The sequence below is a fragment of the Natrix helvetica genome (genome assembly GCF_964273705.1).
Source record: "Natrix helvetica genome assembly, chromosome: 2".
Taxonomy (NCBI): Eukaryota; Metazoa; Chordata; class Lepidosauria; order Squamata; family Natricidae; genus Natrix; species Natrix helvetica.
This window is the reverse complement of record NC_138552.1, coordinates 276,860,147-276,874,309: the sequence shown is the minus strand read 5'-3', so window position 1 is coordinate 276,874,309 and position 14,163 is coordinate 276,860,147. Positions and strand designations below refer to the sequence as shown.

Sequence of the window (14,163 nt, the reverse complement as noted above, 5' to 3'; positions counted from 1 at the left end):
GTGTAAAAATCACAGAGGTCCAAACTGGGAAGTCAAAAAGGCTTCGGGAAAGAAAGAAGGAGCAAAGCTCTTATTGCCAAGCAGGCAGTCCGTGAACTCTCCGGTAACTGAGCTAGATCTTGTGAGAGTATCTTTTATACAGACCGAGCCAATGGGTGTTTATGTGACAAATCATAGCGACATAAACCTTGGCTTAGCAGGATAGTTAGGCACTTCACCGGTATCTTGACATCCTACTACTTGACACACAATCTCTGGAAAGAGTGTAGAAAAGAGCAACAAAAATGATTATAGGACTGGGGGCTAAATTATACCATGAATGGTGACAGGAATTGGATATGTTTAGTCTCACAGAAGGACATGATAGTGTTCTAATATTTGAGGGGCTTCTACAAAGACAAGGTGGTCAAACTATTTTCCAAAGCCCAAAAGCCACAAGAAATAGTTGGAAGCAAACCAGGGAGAAAAGCAGCCTAGAACTAAGGAGAAATTTCCAAAGGGTGAGAGGAATGAACCAAGGGAACGACTTGACTTCAGAAATCGGGGGTGCTCCATCACAGGAGGCTTTCAAGAAGATATTTTTTAAACAGAATTGGAAGGGACCTTGGAGGTCTTCTAGTCCAACCCTGCTGAGGCAGGAGACAATATACCATTTTCAGACAAATGGTTATCCAATCTCCTCATAAAAGCCTCCCTTATGGAGCACCCCCAACTTATGGAGCCAACTCTGATTAATTGTTGTCACTGTTAGTTCTGGGTTGCTTCTCTCCTTGTTTAGTTTCCATCCCTTGCTTCTTGTTTTGTTTCCAGGTGCTTTGGAAAATAAGATTTGACTTTCTTGGGTTTTATTTTCCTTTGAAAATGTTTTGCTTCTCATCCAAGAAGCTTCTTCAGTTCTAACTGACGGGTGAGGAATGGAAAGATTGTTGCAGTCATCTGATGGTTAGCACTCTGAAGATCAGCGGTTAGTTCCCTGAGAGACTTTTTTTTATAAAAGTTTTTTATTTTTCAATTTTCATAGCAAATAACCACATGCATACTATTACATAACCAACATTATATTATATTGTTAAATGTTTACATCAATTCATCTTACCATCAACTCCCAAAAACGATTATTGGCTCTTCTGCTCTCCATACACCCTTTTTATACCTTATCCTTCACTTTCTTCTCCCTCTCTCCTCCTCCTCCCTACCTCCTTTCTTCCCTCTGTCGTCCTTCTCTACTTCCTCTTCCTCTCTCCTTCTCCTCTCTCCCCTTTCCACTCCTCCTTTCTCCTCCTCTCCCCCCTGCCCTCACTCCTATCCCTCTCTTCTTCCCTTACATCTCTCTGAGAGACATTTGAAGACAGAATAAAACATATCGGACAGCCATTTGTCTGAAATGGTATAGAGCAGTGTTTCCCAACCTTTGGCAACTTGAAGATGTCCGGACTTCAACTCCCAGAATTCCCTAGCCACCTGGGGAATTCTGGGAGTTGAAGTCCGGACATCTTCAAGTTGCCAAAGGTTGGGAAACACTGCTGTAGTCTCCTGCTCGAGCAGGGGGTTGGACTAGAAGACCTCCAGGGTCCCTATCAACTCTTATTATTATTCTGTGTTCTTTTGCGGGGGGGGACGGGAGGAACAGCACAGCCTTTGCTTTCTCTCTTCCCTCCTCGACCTCTTGCCCTCCCAGCCGTCCTTCACACTCCGCCCGCCCGCCGGCTTCGCCTAGGCGCTCATTGGCCGGGCCCTCAGCGGGCGGCTCCCCGAGAGCCCCGTCGGATTGGCCGGAGCGTCCTTCGGGAAGCGTCGCTCCCGCCTCTTTCTCCACTCCGCCCCCGCTCTGCGGGAAGGCGCGTCGGAAAAAGGGGTTGCCCTCCGCCGGTCTCCGACACAGTTCGCCATGGACCGCCGGCCCTCGGTCGCCGACTGCCTCCGGGACTGGGGAGAGCTGCAGGACGGCTTCCAGCTCGCGCAGGTGCTCTTCCGAAGGCGAGGGGGTTGCAAACGCCACGCCATGGAGAGCGGGGACCAAGGGAGTCGGGCGGAAGGAGGGTCCGGCGGGCGGCGGAGGCGGGCGGGAGGAAGCCGGGCTGAATCCCGCGGCCGCCTCCAGCGGAGGGGCTGGCAGCGTTCCGCAAACCGGGTGTCATCTGGAGGAATGGGGGCTGCTGCTGCTGCTGCTCCGTTCTCAGCCCGGGAGATGACATCGGACCGGGGGGGGGGGGTGTTGAAAAAAATAATACCTCTCGGACTGGGTCAGCAAACCGTTTGCGCTCCTTCCCGCTTGGGTGAAGAAGAAGGAGAGTATTTGAAGCATGTGCAGATTGCGGGCACAAACTCGGGTTCCTTTAGGCGACCGGTAGAAGTCCAACCTCTGTATTAAAGCAGGAGAGAGAGAGAGTGTGTGTGGTGTATTGTTTATATATTTTAGTCCAGTGTATGCATGAGAAAAGCATTGCTGAGCATATGAAGAGTGCATTTTCCCGGTGTAATTAATTTAACAGTAACAGTTGGAAGGGACCTTGAAGGCCATTTAGTCCAACCTCTGTATTAAAGCAGGAGAGAAAGAGAAAGTGTTTATATCTTCTAGTCTAGTGCATGCATGAGAAAAGCATTGCTGAGCATATGAAGAGTGCCTCCCCCCCCCCGTGTAATTAATTTAACTAACAGGGTTGGAACGGACTTTAGAGGTCATCTAGTCCAACCTCTTAAAGCAGAAGAGTGTGTGTGTGTGTGTTTATATCCTTATGCATGCATAAGAAGAGCATTGCTGAGCATATGAAGAGTGCCTTCCCCCCGTGTAATTAATTTAACAATAACAGGGTTGGAAGGGACAAATTTAACAGTAACAGAGTTGGAAGGGACATTGGAGGTCATCTAGTCCAACCCCCTGCTCACACAGGAGACATATACTAACTAGGGGTTTGAACCGCTGAACTTCCAACCTTCTGATCAACAAGCTCAGCTTTCCCGAGTGTGCTGCTTCGCTTTCTGTATCTTAAAGGGGGCCTCTGCGGACCAAATGATCTGACTTTACTTCTGAAGTGGAAAAGGATAGTGTGCCTTCTGCAAAATAGCCACGTTTGGCTGGAGCAGCCTTGCATCCAGTGGTAGATACTGTATACAGAAGATATGGCTACCCTTAGTCCAAAGGGTTATCACATTATCAATATCAAGGGCTCTGTACTTCTGGCACCAGTTGCATAGTGCCAAGTATTACCATAGATGGCTTTTGCTCTACTGTAAATTGCAAAATCAAAGGATATCTAAGATATCTGCTATGAAGGGGTTTTTTTTTTTTAAAAAAAGCATTACAACTACAGTTGACCTTTTAGTTCCTTATCCAGCCTCTGTTTGAAAGCATGCTAAAAATTGAAAGCTTTTCTTAGTAGACTTCCACTATTTAGAGGGATATAATTCTGTATACTGGCCAGATTCACAGAACATCATACTAAACCATTGTGGGTTGCTGGTATATGGCATTGTGTGTATGCAGACCCAGCCAGCTGTGTTTATTCAACAAACCTTGGTTTGGTTTCAAACTTTTCAGGTTGTCAAGTGTGATTATCTAATTTAAATCCTGATCAAGAAAGAAATCTATGTTCAAGACAACTTTTTTTCCCTTTAGTGTCTCACAGAGCCCCATCAAATCCTTGTGCTTCAGGGTTCTGCAAAACAGTTTTGAAAACCTGATGAAATAGGTGGCAATCCTAGGCAGATCTTGATAGTTGAAATCTTCTTTTGAGGAATCCGGCTGTTAAAGTTTCCTGGAGATATCTAGCTGACCCCTTGAAAATAGGATGCTGATATTTCTGTTGATCTGGAATAACTGGATCTTCTGTTTTTCAACCAGACTGACTTCCAGCCCTTCTTGTTTCCATATATTATTAGTGAAGAGAAAACTGAAAGTGTTTGTGCATGAGTTCCAGGTGCTGGGATAAAATCCTAAAACTCTGCAGGTGTGGATCAGGGATGGCATACACTTACCTTCCATACCAGTTCTCAAATGTGAGCGCAGGCGCCACCTCCGCACATGCACAGATCTTTCCACACATGCGCAGATCCATTCATGCATGCACTTTTGGCGAAAAAATGGCCTAAATGGGATGCCATTGAGCCGGGCACGGGTGGGCGGAGCCAACCGCAATTTCCGCTACTGGTTTGGGTGATCCGGTCCGAACCGGTACAATACCACCTCTGATGTGGATGAAGCTAGGTTTGATTATGGGGTCTAAAAGGTATGACATGGAACATGGGAAAGCATTATCCCCTGATCCTCCAGTTGTTTTCTGAGAAGTCTGAATTGTTGATCTATTGGTACTGGAGTTACTGGGGAAGAAGGTAAAGAATTTAGGGAAAGATATTAAGAAATGAAAGTGACTGTAGCTTGACTGAGAGCGGCATCTGTTCTAGATGTTTTATGTGCTTGGAATTTATTCTGGAGCAGAAGTAGAATATCAGTTGTATTTTATTCAATTTATAGATTATATGACTGTCTAAAATACAACAATTGACCATAGTGTCCTTCTCAATCAGCTCAGAGTGGGACCGGCCCTCCCCAATTACATCAGCCCCCACCCCATTAGACCTGGCACATGCAAGTATCATCAGTTAGGAACATAATGTACATTTGGTGGAACCCAGGCAGCAGGCCTTCTTTCTGGTGGCATCTGCCTTATGGGATATTCTTCTGGTTGAAATTAGATTAGTTCTGTCCTTTTTGAAGTCCCTCAAGACTTGGTTATGTCACCAGGCCTGGGGGGTCCCAGCTATATGGAGATATGTCTACATCAGTGTCCCCCAATCTTTGGGGCATTAAGAATCGGTTCCGTGGAGAGAGGTTTTTCCGTGGACTGGAGGGGGCGTGGTTTTGCATGCTGCTTGAATCCCGTGGATGGGGCTTTGCTTGTTTGTGTTGTGGCTCGCCAGCAGAGCTGGCGGCAGAATCAGACAGTGAGGAGGTTGGGGAGGAACATGGGCCAGTCCTTGCGTCTGGGGAAGGCTGTGATGAGTGCTCTGCGTCGGAGGCAGAGAGGGGGCCAGGGCCATCTGACAGTTATCAGCTACCTTCGGAGTCGGAGATAAGTGGAGCAGAAGAACAGCTGAAGCCTGTTCCCGATGTGCACATGCGCAGAGCTGCCAGGAGAAGGAAACAATTAGGGAACAGGGGTCGACTCAGGAGTGCACTGAATGGCCCCTCCCATGGGTAATAAATAGTAGCAAAAGTGGAGTGGTATTTGCAGGAGACAATTAATTTGTTTATTAGTGTGAAGATTTGCTTATGTGAGTCCGTGCCTCCCAGAGGCTCCTTGCCAAGCTTTTCATTGTACAGTGTTGCGCAACTATCCAAGGATTAATAAGGTCTGTGTTTGCAATTCCCCCTTGAAAGACTGCTTGCCAGGACTTTTCTGTATGTGAATGCTAGGAATTCACATTAGCCAAATAAAAAGGTTTTTTTTCGGGACAAGGAGTCTTTCGCGATTTTGTGAAGCCTAGGTCAGAGCAGTTTGGGTGGCCTGGTTTCTGGCATGCCGTGGATCAGTGCTGGTCCACGCATCAGTGCTTTGTAACCCCTGGTCTCAATGGCTCCACTACTGAGATGGATATTTTTCCATTCTCTCTTTGCCTGGGGTTTGCATAGTTTTCTTTTCATATTTAACTTTTAATACTCTTACATTTTTATATGATTGTTGTATTTGTGTATTTTCTCCGATTTGCTGTACAACATTCAGAGTCAATTTTTATGAGATGGGTGGCCGTATACATTTTTTTGATAAATAAAATGTTGCCATTGCCAAGGAGTCTTGAGTTCATGCCAGGCAGGTGATCCTCGACTTATAACCACAATTGAGCCCAAAACTTCTATTGTGAAGTGAGACATTTGTTAAGAGAGTTTTGCCACATTTTATGGCTTTTCTTGCCATGGGTGTTAAGGGAAGCACTGCAGTCGATAAGGAAGTAAGATGGTTGCTAAGTGAATCTGGTTTCCCCGTTGACTTTGCTCGTCAGAAAGTCGCAAAAAGTGATCACATGACCAGGGCCACTGCAGCTGTCATAAATATGAGTCAGTTGCTAAGCATCTGAATTTTGATCACATGACCAGAGGGATGCTGCAAAGGTTGTAAGTGTGAAAAAGGGTCACAAGTCACATTTTTCAGTGCCATTGTAACTTTCAACAGTCACCAAACTGTTGCAAATTGAGGTCTAACTGTACACAGAAAAACACTAATTAGGAATGAAACTGGTCAAGAATGAAACACAGAAAAAGATTAATCAATCTTGATAGATGATTCATTTGTAGACATTAAATAGATCTGATTGTACTAACATAGCTTCTGGTGGATTGATTTATTTGCCAGACTAGCTGGATACTCCAGCTCCTATCCCCGTCTCTCCCTCAGGCTAGCCCCATTGATCCTCTCCTATCCTCTTCTCTACCTCAGGCTAGCTCCTTAGCATCAGAGCATTTTTCAGGTGTGGAGGGGGACTAAAATGTGTAAACTGCCAGCCTACAGGCCGGATGAGTCACACCCTGGCCACGGCCACACCCAAGTGGGAGTTGGAACAGAGTTCTTTTCAGGTGGGGAGTGGGAGTAGAACGTCTAACTCCTTAGCATCAGAGCATATTAATCATATAAAAATACTAATGATCTGATGGTCATTTTGAAAAATCCTTTCTTAGCGAGCATCTAGAAGCCAAGAGAAACATACATGCCAAATTTCAAGTTTGTGGGCTTTATGGTTCTGGAGATTTCATGATGCTGCATAAGTGGGATTTGGCTTTTATATATACAGTTATACATCCCAGCTTTCATCAGGAGCTCAAAGCAGTTTATACAGGAATTTTAACCCTATTAAATTGATTGGGCTGAGAAAAAATGATTGATCTCAATTACCCAGTTAATTACAATGGATTAATGATGGACTTGAAACAGGATCTCCGTGATCCTAGTCCAGATGTCACAACAGGTGGCAGCCTTTAGTTGACTTGGCTGCCCTTAAAAATCTTAGGCAAGATGAGTTCATCTCATCAGCTTGGATGAGAGACCACCAAAACAGAAAAAACAATATCCTAAAAAAAGCAGTAAGAAACCACTGTGTGGTTTGCCAAGATTGATGGTTGGAAGACAAGCTTGACGTGAAGGAGTCTTAATTCAAGAACAACTTAATTAAAGAGAAGGAGGTCTATGCACACAGAAATAGCAAAGATACAGGGAGGAATTTTGCAATGATATTTGAATGTGTAGGTGGTGCTTCTTCCTTCCTGTTGATAACGCAGCTTATCAAAATAATATTCTGATTTCCAAGGATGGGAATAACAAAATAGTAGAACAGAATAACAAGAATGGAGGGAATTCTCTGTCCTTTTCTAGAAGTTTTAATATAAGGTAAAGGCTCCCCTCACATATATGTGCTAGTCATTCCCGAATCTAGGGGGCGGTGCTCATCTATGTTTCAAAGCTGAAGAGCCAGCACTGTCCAAAGACGTCTCCGTGGTCATGTGGCCGGCATGACTAAATGCCGAAGGCACACGGAACGTTGTTACCTTCTCACCAAAGGTGATCCCTATTTTTCTACTTGCATTTTTACATGCTTTCGAACTGCGAGGTTGGCAGAAGCTGGGACAAGTAACAGGAGCTCACTCCATTACGTAGCGCTAGGGATTCAAACTGCCAACCTTTCTGATCAGCAAGCTCAGCATCTTAGCCACTGCGTCCCTTAGTTTTAATGTACCAGATTGCAATTTGATAGATACTTAGGAAGTTTCTGACCATTAAAGGACAACAGTTGGAAGTAAGGGAATGATCTGATCTTGTATCACTGCTGCACCTAGATTTTGGCACATCTACTGACCTTTATGTGTAGATGTCTTCTACATCTGCATACAAAGCACAAATAATTGTCTTATGTTACTCGCTAATAATAATTGTGACACGACTTTTCAGATGGCACAGAAACTTGAATAATGAGGGAGTTCACCTTGTCATCCATCTGACTTGTATTTGCATCATGTATCCTGGTTGAAAGGTTGCTCCTCACCCTTGTGAAGTACAATGGGTTGTGCAACAGGGCTGCACTTGCAGCTCTGCCAAGCAAGCACAGGCATCTTTGCCTTGAGACCAAAGTACATTCTTGCTTAGTGGTATTACGTCATCAGTCATCAACGTCCAGTTCCTGGATCTCCCTTTCCCCCCTTTTCCACATGCAAAGAAACATTAGAAGTTTTCTGGTCAACAATTTTTGGCTCATAAGCTACCGTATTTTTTGGACTATAAGACACACCGGAGTATAAGACGCACCAAGATTTTGAAGAAGTAAATGGAAAAAAAAGTTTTTGCCCTCTGCAGGCCTCCCAAACCCTCTTCATGCCTCATTTTTTTTGTGAAAAATGGGGCATGCTGAGAGTTTGAGAGCCCTGCAAAGTGCTCCTAGGGGCTGGGGGGGACAAAAATGGGCAAAAAACAGCCCGTTTTTCATTCGTTTTTGACCTCCCCAGCCCCCAGGAGCACTTTGCAGGCCTCCCAAAGCCTATGCACAGCCATTTTTGCAAAGGGGGCGGAGTTTCAGGAGGCCAAAAGTGCTGTATTCAGTGTATAAGATGCACCCAGATTTTCAACCTCCTTTTGGGGGGAAAAAGGTGTGTCTTATACTCCAAAAAAGTACGGTACTTGATACCTGCTGGATTCGTGTACCTTATAAAGCCATTGTGGGGTTTGTTTAATATAGATAGTCCTTGACCTACAACACTTTGATTAGTGACCATTCAAAGTTACACCACCATTGAAAAAAGTGACTTAGGACCGTTTTTCACACTTACAACCATTGCAGCATCCCCATGGCTATTTGATCAAAATTCAGATGCTTGGCAACTGAACTGTTCATATTTGTGACGGTTGCAGTGTTCCAGGGTCACGGGATCCCCTTTTGCGACTTTCTGACAAGCCAAGTCGATGGGGAAGCCAGATTCACTTAACAATCGTGTTATTAGCCGAGGGGGCACAGTGGTTAGAGTGCAACACTGCAGGCTACTTCAGCTGACTGCTAGCTGCAGTTCGACAGTTCAAATCTCACCAGGCTCAAGGTTGACTCCACCTTCCATCCTTCCGAGGTGGGTAAAATGAGGACCCAGATTGTTGGGAGCAATAGGCTGCTTAGAGAGGGCTGTAAATCACTATGAAGCGGTATATACAAGTCAGGCTCTGTGGCTTAACACTTTGTAACTTATTTCTTTTAAAATATTTTCAGTTTGTTTACCGTCCAAACAACATGTATACCACTTAACAATGAAACTTTGCAAAGTTTGTGTGGGTTTTAGACGGAGTTGATTAATTTTTGCCTTAAAACAATATGTGTCCCCAGGTAGTGTGGTTTATATAATCAATTATGGTTTAAGATGTGGCAGCTCGTTCATTGTCTTTATAAATAAATGATTTGTAACAGCTTTCCCCAGGTTTGGAGGCCTGCTACCATTTTCCCCGAAAATAAGATCTCCCCGGATAATAAGCCCAATTGGACTTTTGAGTGCATGCACTCTGAAAATATTGCAACACAGCAGCAGCCATGAGGTGACCATGCTCGCTGCCTCCTGCACCTCAAAAATAATAAGACCTCCCCGAAAATAAAGCCAAGTGTTTATTTTGGAGGTCAAAAGAAAATAAGACCCTGTCTTATTTTGGGGGGGAACACGGTAGATGTGTGAACAAGAAGCAAGAACTCTTCAGTTGAGAACTTTGGAAGTTGAAGTGCCCAAATTCAGAAAAGCTGGTATATAACTTAGCGCAGGGGTGTCCAAACTTGGGAAGCTTAAGACTTGTGGACTTCAACTCCCAGGATTCCCCAGCCAATGCTGGCTGGGGAATCCTGGGAGTTGAAGTCCACAAGTCTTAAGCTTCCCAAGTTTGGACACCTCTGACTTAGCGTTATAGATAACTTCGTGATTATGGCCTGTACAACCAATCATGGCTTGAGGTGATTTTTGAAAGAACCCTGTGGGAGCTGCTTAAACGGGTGAATGTACTGACTCCTTTCCCACTCATGTCTTGTTATTAATGATGAAGCTCTCCAACATTTTATTCACCTGTCTTGTACTGACCTGCATTGTAGAACAATGTCAAGTTTCTGTCCTAAGCTGTGGTGACCTGTTCTTGTTTTCCTTAGGAAACTCACAAGCAATACAAACAGAAGCTGGAAGAACTGTCAAAGCTGCAAGGCAGCATCTCCAGCTCCATTTCACGACAGAAAAAGCAACTGAAGGAGCTCTCTCTGACCCTTAGGAAGTATGTTTATAGTCGTTATTCCATATTGTTTGCAGTGCATGCTTGGACAGTGTATTAACAACTGAGCAAGCAGATGCCTTTTGTCTTTATCTTTAATGACAAAATTTGAATTACGAACCCTGAGATTGAGTTGGCTCTCTTTTCTTCAAGTGTGTCAGCTCCTTTGCCTGCTCCTTTCGTCCCCTCCCTTCTTTTAAAGGAGACCAGATAGCAACCGGACTTGAAAAACGGTTGAATAGTTTATATTCTTCCCTTCCTCTCTTACGTCCGTCTTGAAAGTGAAAATCGGTCTGTTGAAAAATCTTGCCCACTTTGCTTCTATCTGGGCATTTTCTGTCTCAGCACAAGAGTTGGGAGAAGCGGGTAGGAACAGCAATTAAGCCAGGAGCTGTCGACAAATAGTGATAGGCGGGAAGGGAAGGTGAAAATTAATTTATCTTAGATGAGATTTTAGATACTGAAGCTGACGGTCACATACGTTGGCCACCAAATGAGAAGACAGGGCTTGTTCAGTGGAGGGATTCAAATAAATTAACAACCGGTTCTCTGCCCTAATGACTGGGTGGGTGGGCGTGGCCAGGAGTGTGACAGGCAACACTTCGCCTCCTGCACCCCCCTGGGAGCAAAAAGGGGCCATGGGGGGGGCTCCCCCCCATCCCATTTTGGGCCTAGTAGGCTTCCCTGCAGCCTCCTGGGAGCAAAAATCTGTTTTCCACCTCCCTGGGCTCCGGAGGCTCCCTGGAGGGTGGAATAGGCCCATATTCACACTCCACAGGCCTCTGTGAGGCCCGTTTTCCACCTCCCCAGTCTCCATGCACCCCCTAGGATCGAAAACGGGCCTCATCGGGACTCTTGGGAAGGGGAGGTGTGGAATGGGGCGAGGTCAGCTAGTCATCGGAACTACCGGTTCACCGAACCAGATGTAAAATCAACATCCGGTTCACCCGAACCGGCTGAATCCCACCTCTGGGCTTGTTGGAAAAGACCCTGATATTGAGAAAGATGGAAAGCCAAAGGAGAAGGGGACAGCAGAGGATGAGATGGTTAGATGACTTTGGGCAAACTCTGGGAAACAGTGGAGGGCAGGGAGACCTGGCAGGCTAGGGCCCATGGGGTTGCCACGAATCAGACACGACTTAGCGACCGACCAACAACAAAAGGTCCGATTTTAGCATTTTTGCCTCACATTTTGGTAGATTTCATGTGAGAACATTGAAAGCTTAAGAGTTTGTTTCAATTTTATTCAAGAATTTAATGCAAGGGTGGGAGGGTACTATATTGCTGGCTCCTGGGTTAGTTTTTTCAAACTTCTGCTTGCCGGTTCCATGTGCTGATATTGTATGCTCCATTGGGAGGGGAGGGGGGAACCAACTTGGTTGAGAAATCTTTCACTTTACATCTTTGCTTGAGTTCAGGTAAGAATTGTGCTATGTATGACCCACTTATTACATTCTGAGATTTTCTTGCTAATATGATTTTAAACTTTGTTTGGATAAATGCTATTTAATAAATGTTTAGGCATGTCTAATCACGTTCCTTTTACTAACAATTATGGGGAAGCTGAACTAAAATTGGTTTTCTTTCAGAGCTAATTTAAATAAGTTTGTACCATTGAGTTTACCATATGATTTACATCAGGGGTCTCCAAACGTAGCAACTTTAAGACTTGTGGACTTCAATCAGCTGTCTGAGAAATTCTGGAAGTTTGTTTGTTTTGTTTGTTTTATTGGATTTATATGCCGCCCTTCAGGGCCGCGTACATCATTAAAAAACACATATTACAAAAGTTAAGAGGAAATTAGAAAAAATCCAAAAAACAAACCCAATTAATATAACACTAACATTTAAAAAATTAGATAAAATTAACAGGCCAGGCCGGCTTGCTGTCCACAAGTTTTAAAGTTGCCAACTTTGGAGACTCCTGGTTTACATTACGTTTTGCAATGCTGCCAGTCAGTGTTTAAGCCAGAAATTTGATGTGTTTCTTCTGAATAAATCCACACATCAGCTGGCAGAAAACGTTTAAATGAAATAAAATTATAAAAGGCTGAACCTTTGAGGCAGAAGAGTTAATCACCTTATGGGAACCAGGAAAAAGAAAGATAAAATGACTGGTTGTTGAAGCAGCAGTGTTAATTATTATTAAAATTAAATTAATAATAATCGCACTAAGCTATATACTTATTTCTGCAACATTATATTTGCTTATCTGCTAAAACCATGCTGGTTTGTAAATAAGTCTTGCATGAATTATAGTAATAATTAGGTTGTCAGCCGGAGTGTTAGTAGTAGTCTTTATATAAATTGTTTTGCTATTTGATGTTAGAAAAAACTTTGAAAGGAAACGCTCATTGTAGGCTCCGATAGCTTTCCATCTGCATGTATTTCTTCCCTTTCAAAAGGAAGAAGCAGGCTTTATATCCTGAGTGGGCATTCATTACACCCTTCTATTGCCAAATATTAGTTTTGAGATTAGTGTGTATTTGGAAAGGTTTCTCATTACTGCTTGGATAAGGCAGGTTTCCTTTGTGACTTACCCCAACGGTTCACTTAAAATGAGAACAGGAGATGGCTTGTTATTTAGGCTTTTTCAAAAGGCAATTTTTGAAAAAGCCCCTGTAGGACTCCAAGCATGATCCTCACCTGTTTCTATCTCCTCTACATGCAGCTGGGGGGGGGGGGGGAATCCCTGTGTGAAATTCTAGAGCCCAGGTGTCAAACTCGCTGTGTCATGTTGCCATCACGTGACGTATTGTGACGTTTTTTCCCTTCGCGGAGATGGAGTGGGCATAGCCTGCGCGTGACGCATCTGGCCAGTTTGTCACCCTGCGTATACCATCTGAAGGCTGTGGCTTAGAAGGTTTGAAACAGGATCTGAAAGCTTAGGATGCTGGATTTGGACGTTTTAGGGGAGATTCTGCTGCTTATCAATCACTTTCTGTCTTTGAAATGTGTTCCTTCTTCCTGGTCCTGTAAAGGTGCAAATCTCTTCCTGACGAGGAGCAGGATGAAGATGCTCTCGAAGAACTCCAAAACATGATCAAAGAGAGACAGGATGTCTTTTTTGAAATGGAATCATACTTGCCAAAGAAGAACGGGTAAGAGGATTGAATTAACACGGAAATAAGGATTCTGTTCTTAATAGTTTGCTTTATTATTTATTTGGCTTATATAGTCACCTATATTTCGTACACAACTCTAAGCAGCTTACAATGAAATAGATAAAACATAGCTAGTCCTCTATTTAGTTTGGGAATAGTTTGTTTAGTGACCATTCAAAGTAACAGGTAAAGGTAAAGGTTCCCCTCGCACATATGTGCTAGTCATTCCTAAATCTAGGGGAAGGTGCTCATCTTCGTTTCAAAGCCGAAGAGCCAGCGCTGTCCGAAGACGTCTCCGTGGTCATGTGGCCGGCATGACTAAACCCCAAAGGTACATGGAGCCTTCCCCCCAAAGTGGTCCCTATTTTTCTACTTGCATTTTTTACGTGTTTTCAAACTGCTAGGTTGGCAGAAGCTGGGACAAGTAACGGGAGCTCACTCCATTATGTGGCACTAGGGATTCAAACCACTGAACTGCTGACCTTTCTGATCAACAAGCTCAGCGTCTTAGCCACTAAGCCATCACATCCCGCAAAGTCACAACAGCACTGGAAAAAGTGACTTACAAATCAATCTTCACACTTAGGACCATTGCAGATTCCCTATGGTCACGTAATCAAAATTCAGACGCTTGGCAACTGACTCATATTCGTGTCGGTTGTGTTGAGAAAATTGTTAGGTGAGTTTTGCAGTGAGAATCACTGCAGTTGTTAAATTAGTAACGTGGATGCTAAGTGAATCTGGTTTCCCCACTGACTTTGCTTGTCAGGAGTTTGCACAAGGCAATCACATGTCCG

The 14,163-nt window shown here is 44.1% G+C and overlaps 1 protein-coding gene across 1 annotated transcript in view; it reads left to right on the top strand.

The window, feature by feature from the left end:
- Positions 1-1,805: 1,805 nt before the first annotated feature.
- Positions 1,806-14,163, top strand: part of TMEM120A (transmembrane protein 120A) — a 28,875-nt gene continuing 16,517 nt past the window's right edge. The window contains exons 1-3 of the mRNA XM_081943138.1: positions 1,806-1,963; positions 10,147-10,265; positions 13,244-13,363. Of these exons, the coding sequence (XP_081799264.1) occupies positions 1,889-1,963; positions 10,147-10,265; positions 13,244-13,363 (314 nt within the window). The 5' untranslated portion in view covers positions 1,806-1,888. The remainder of the gene's footprint in view (positions 1,964-10,146; positions 10,266-13,243; positions 13,364-14,163) is intronic.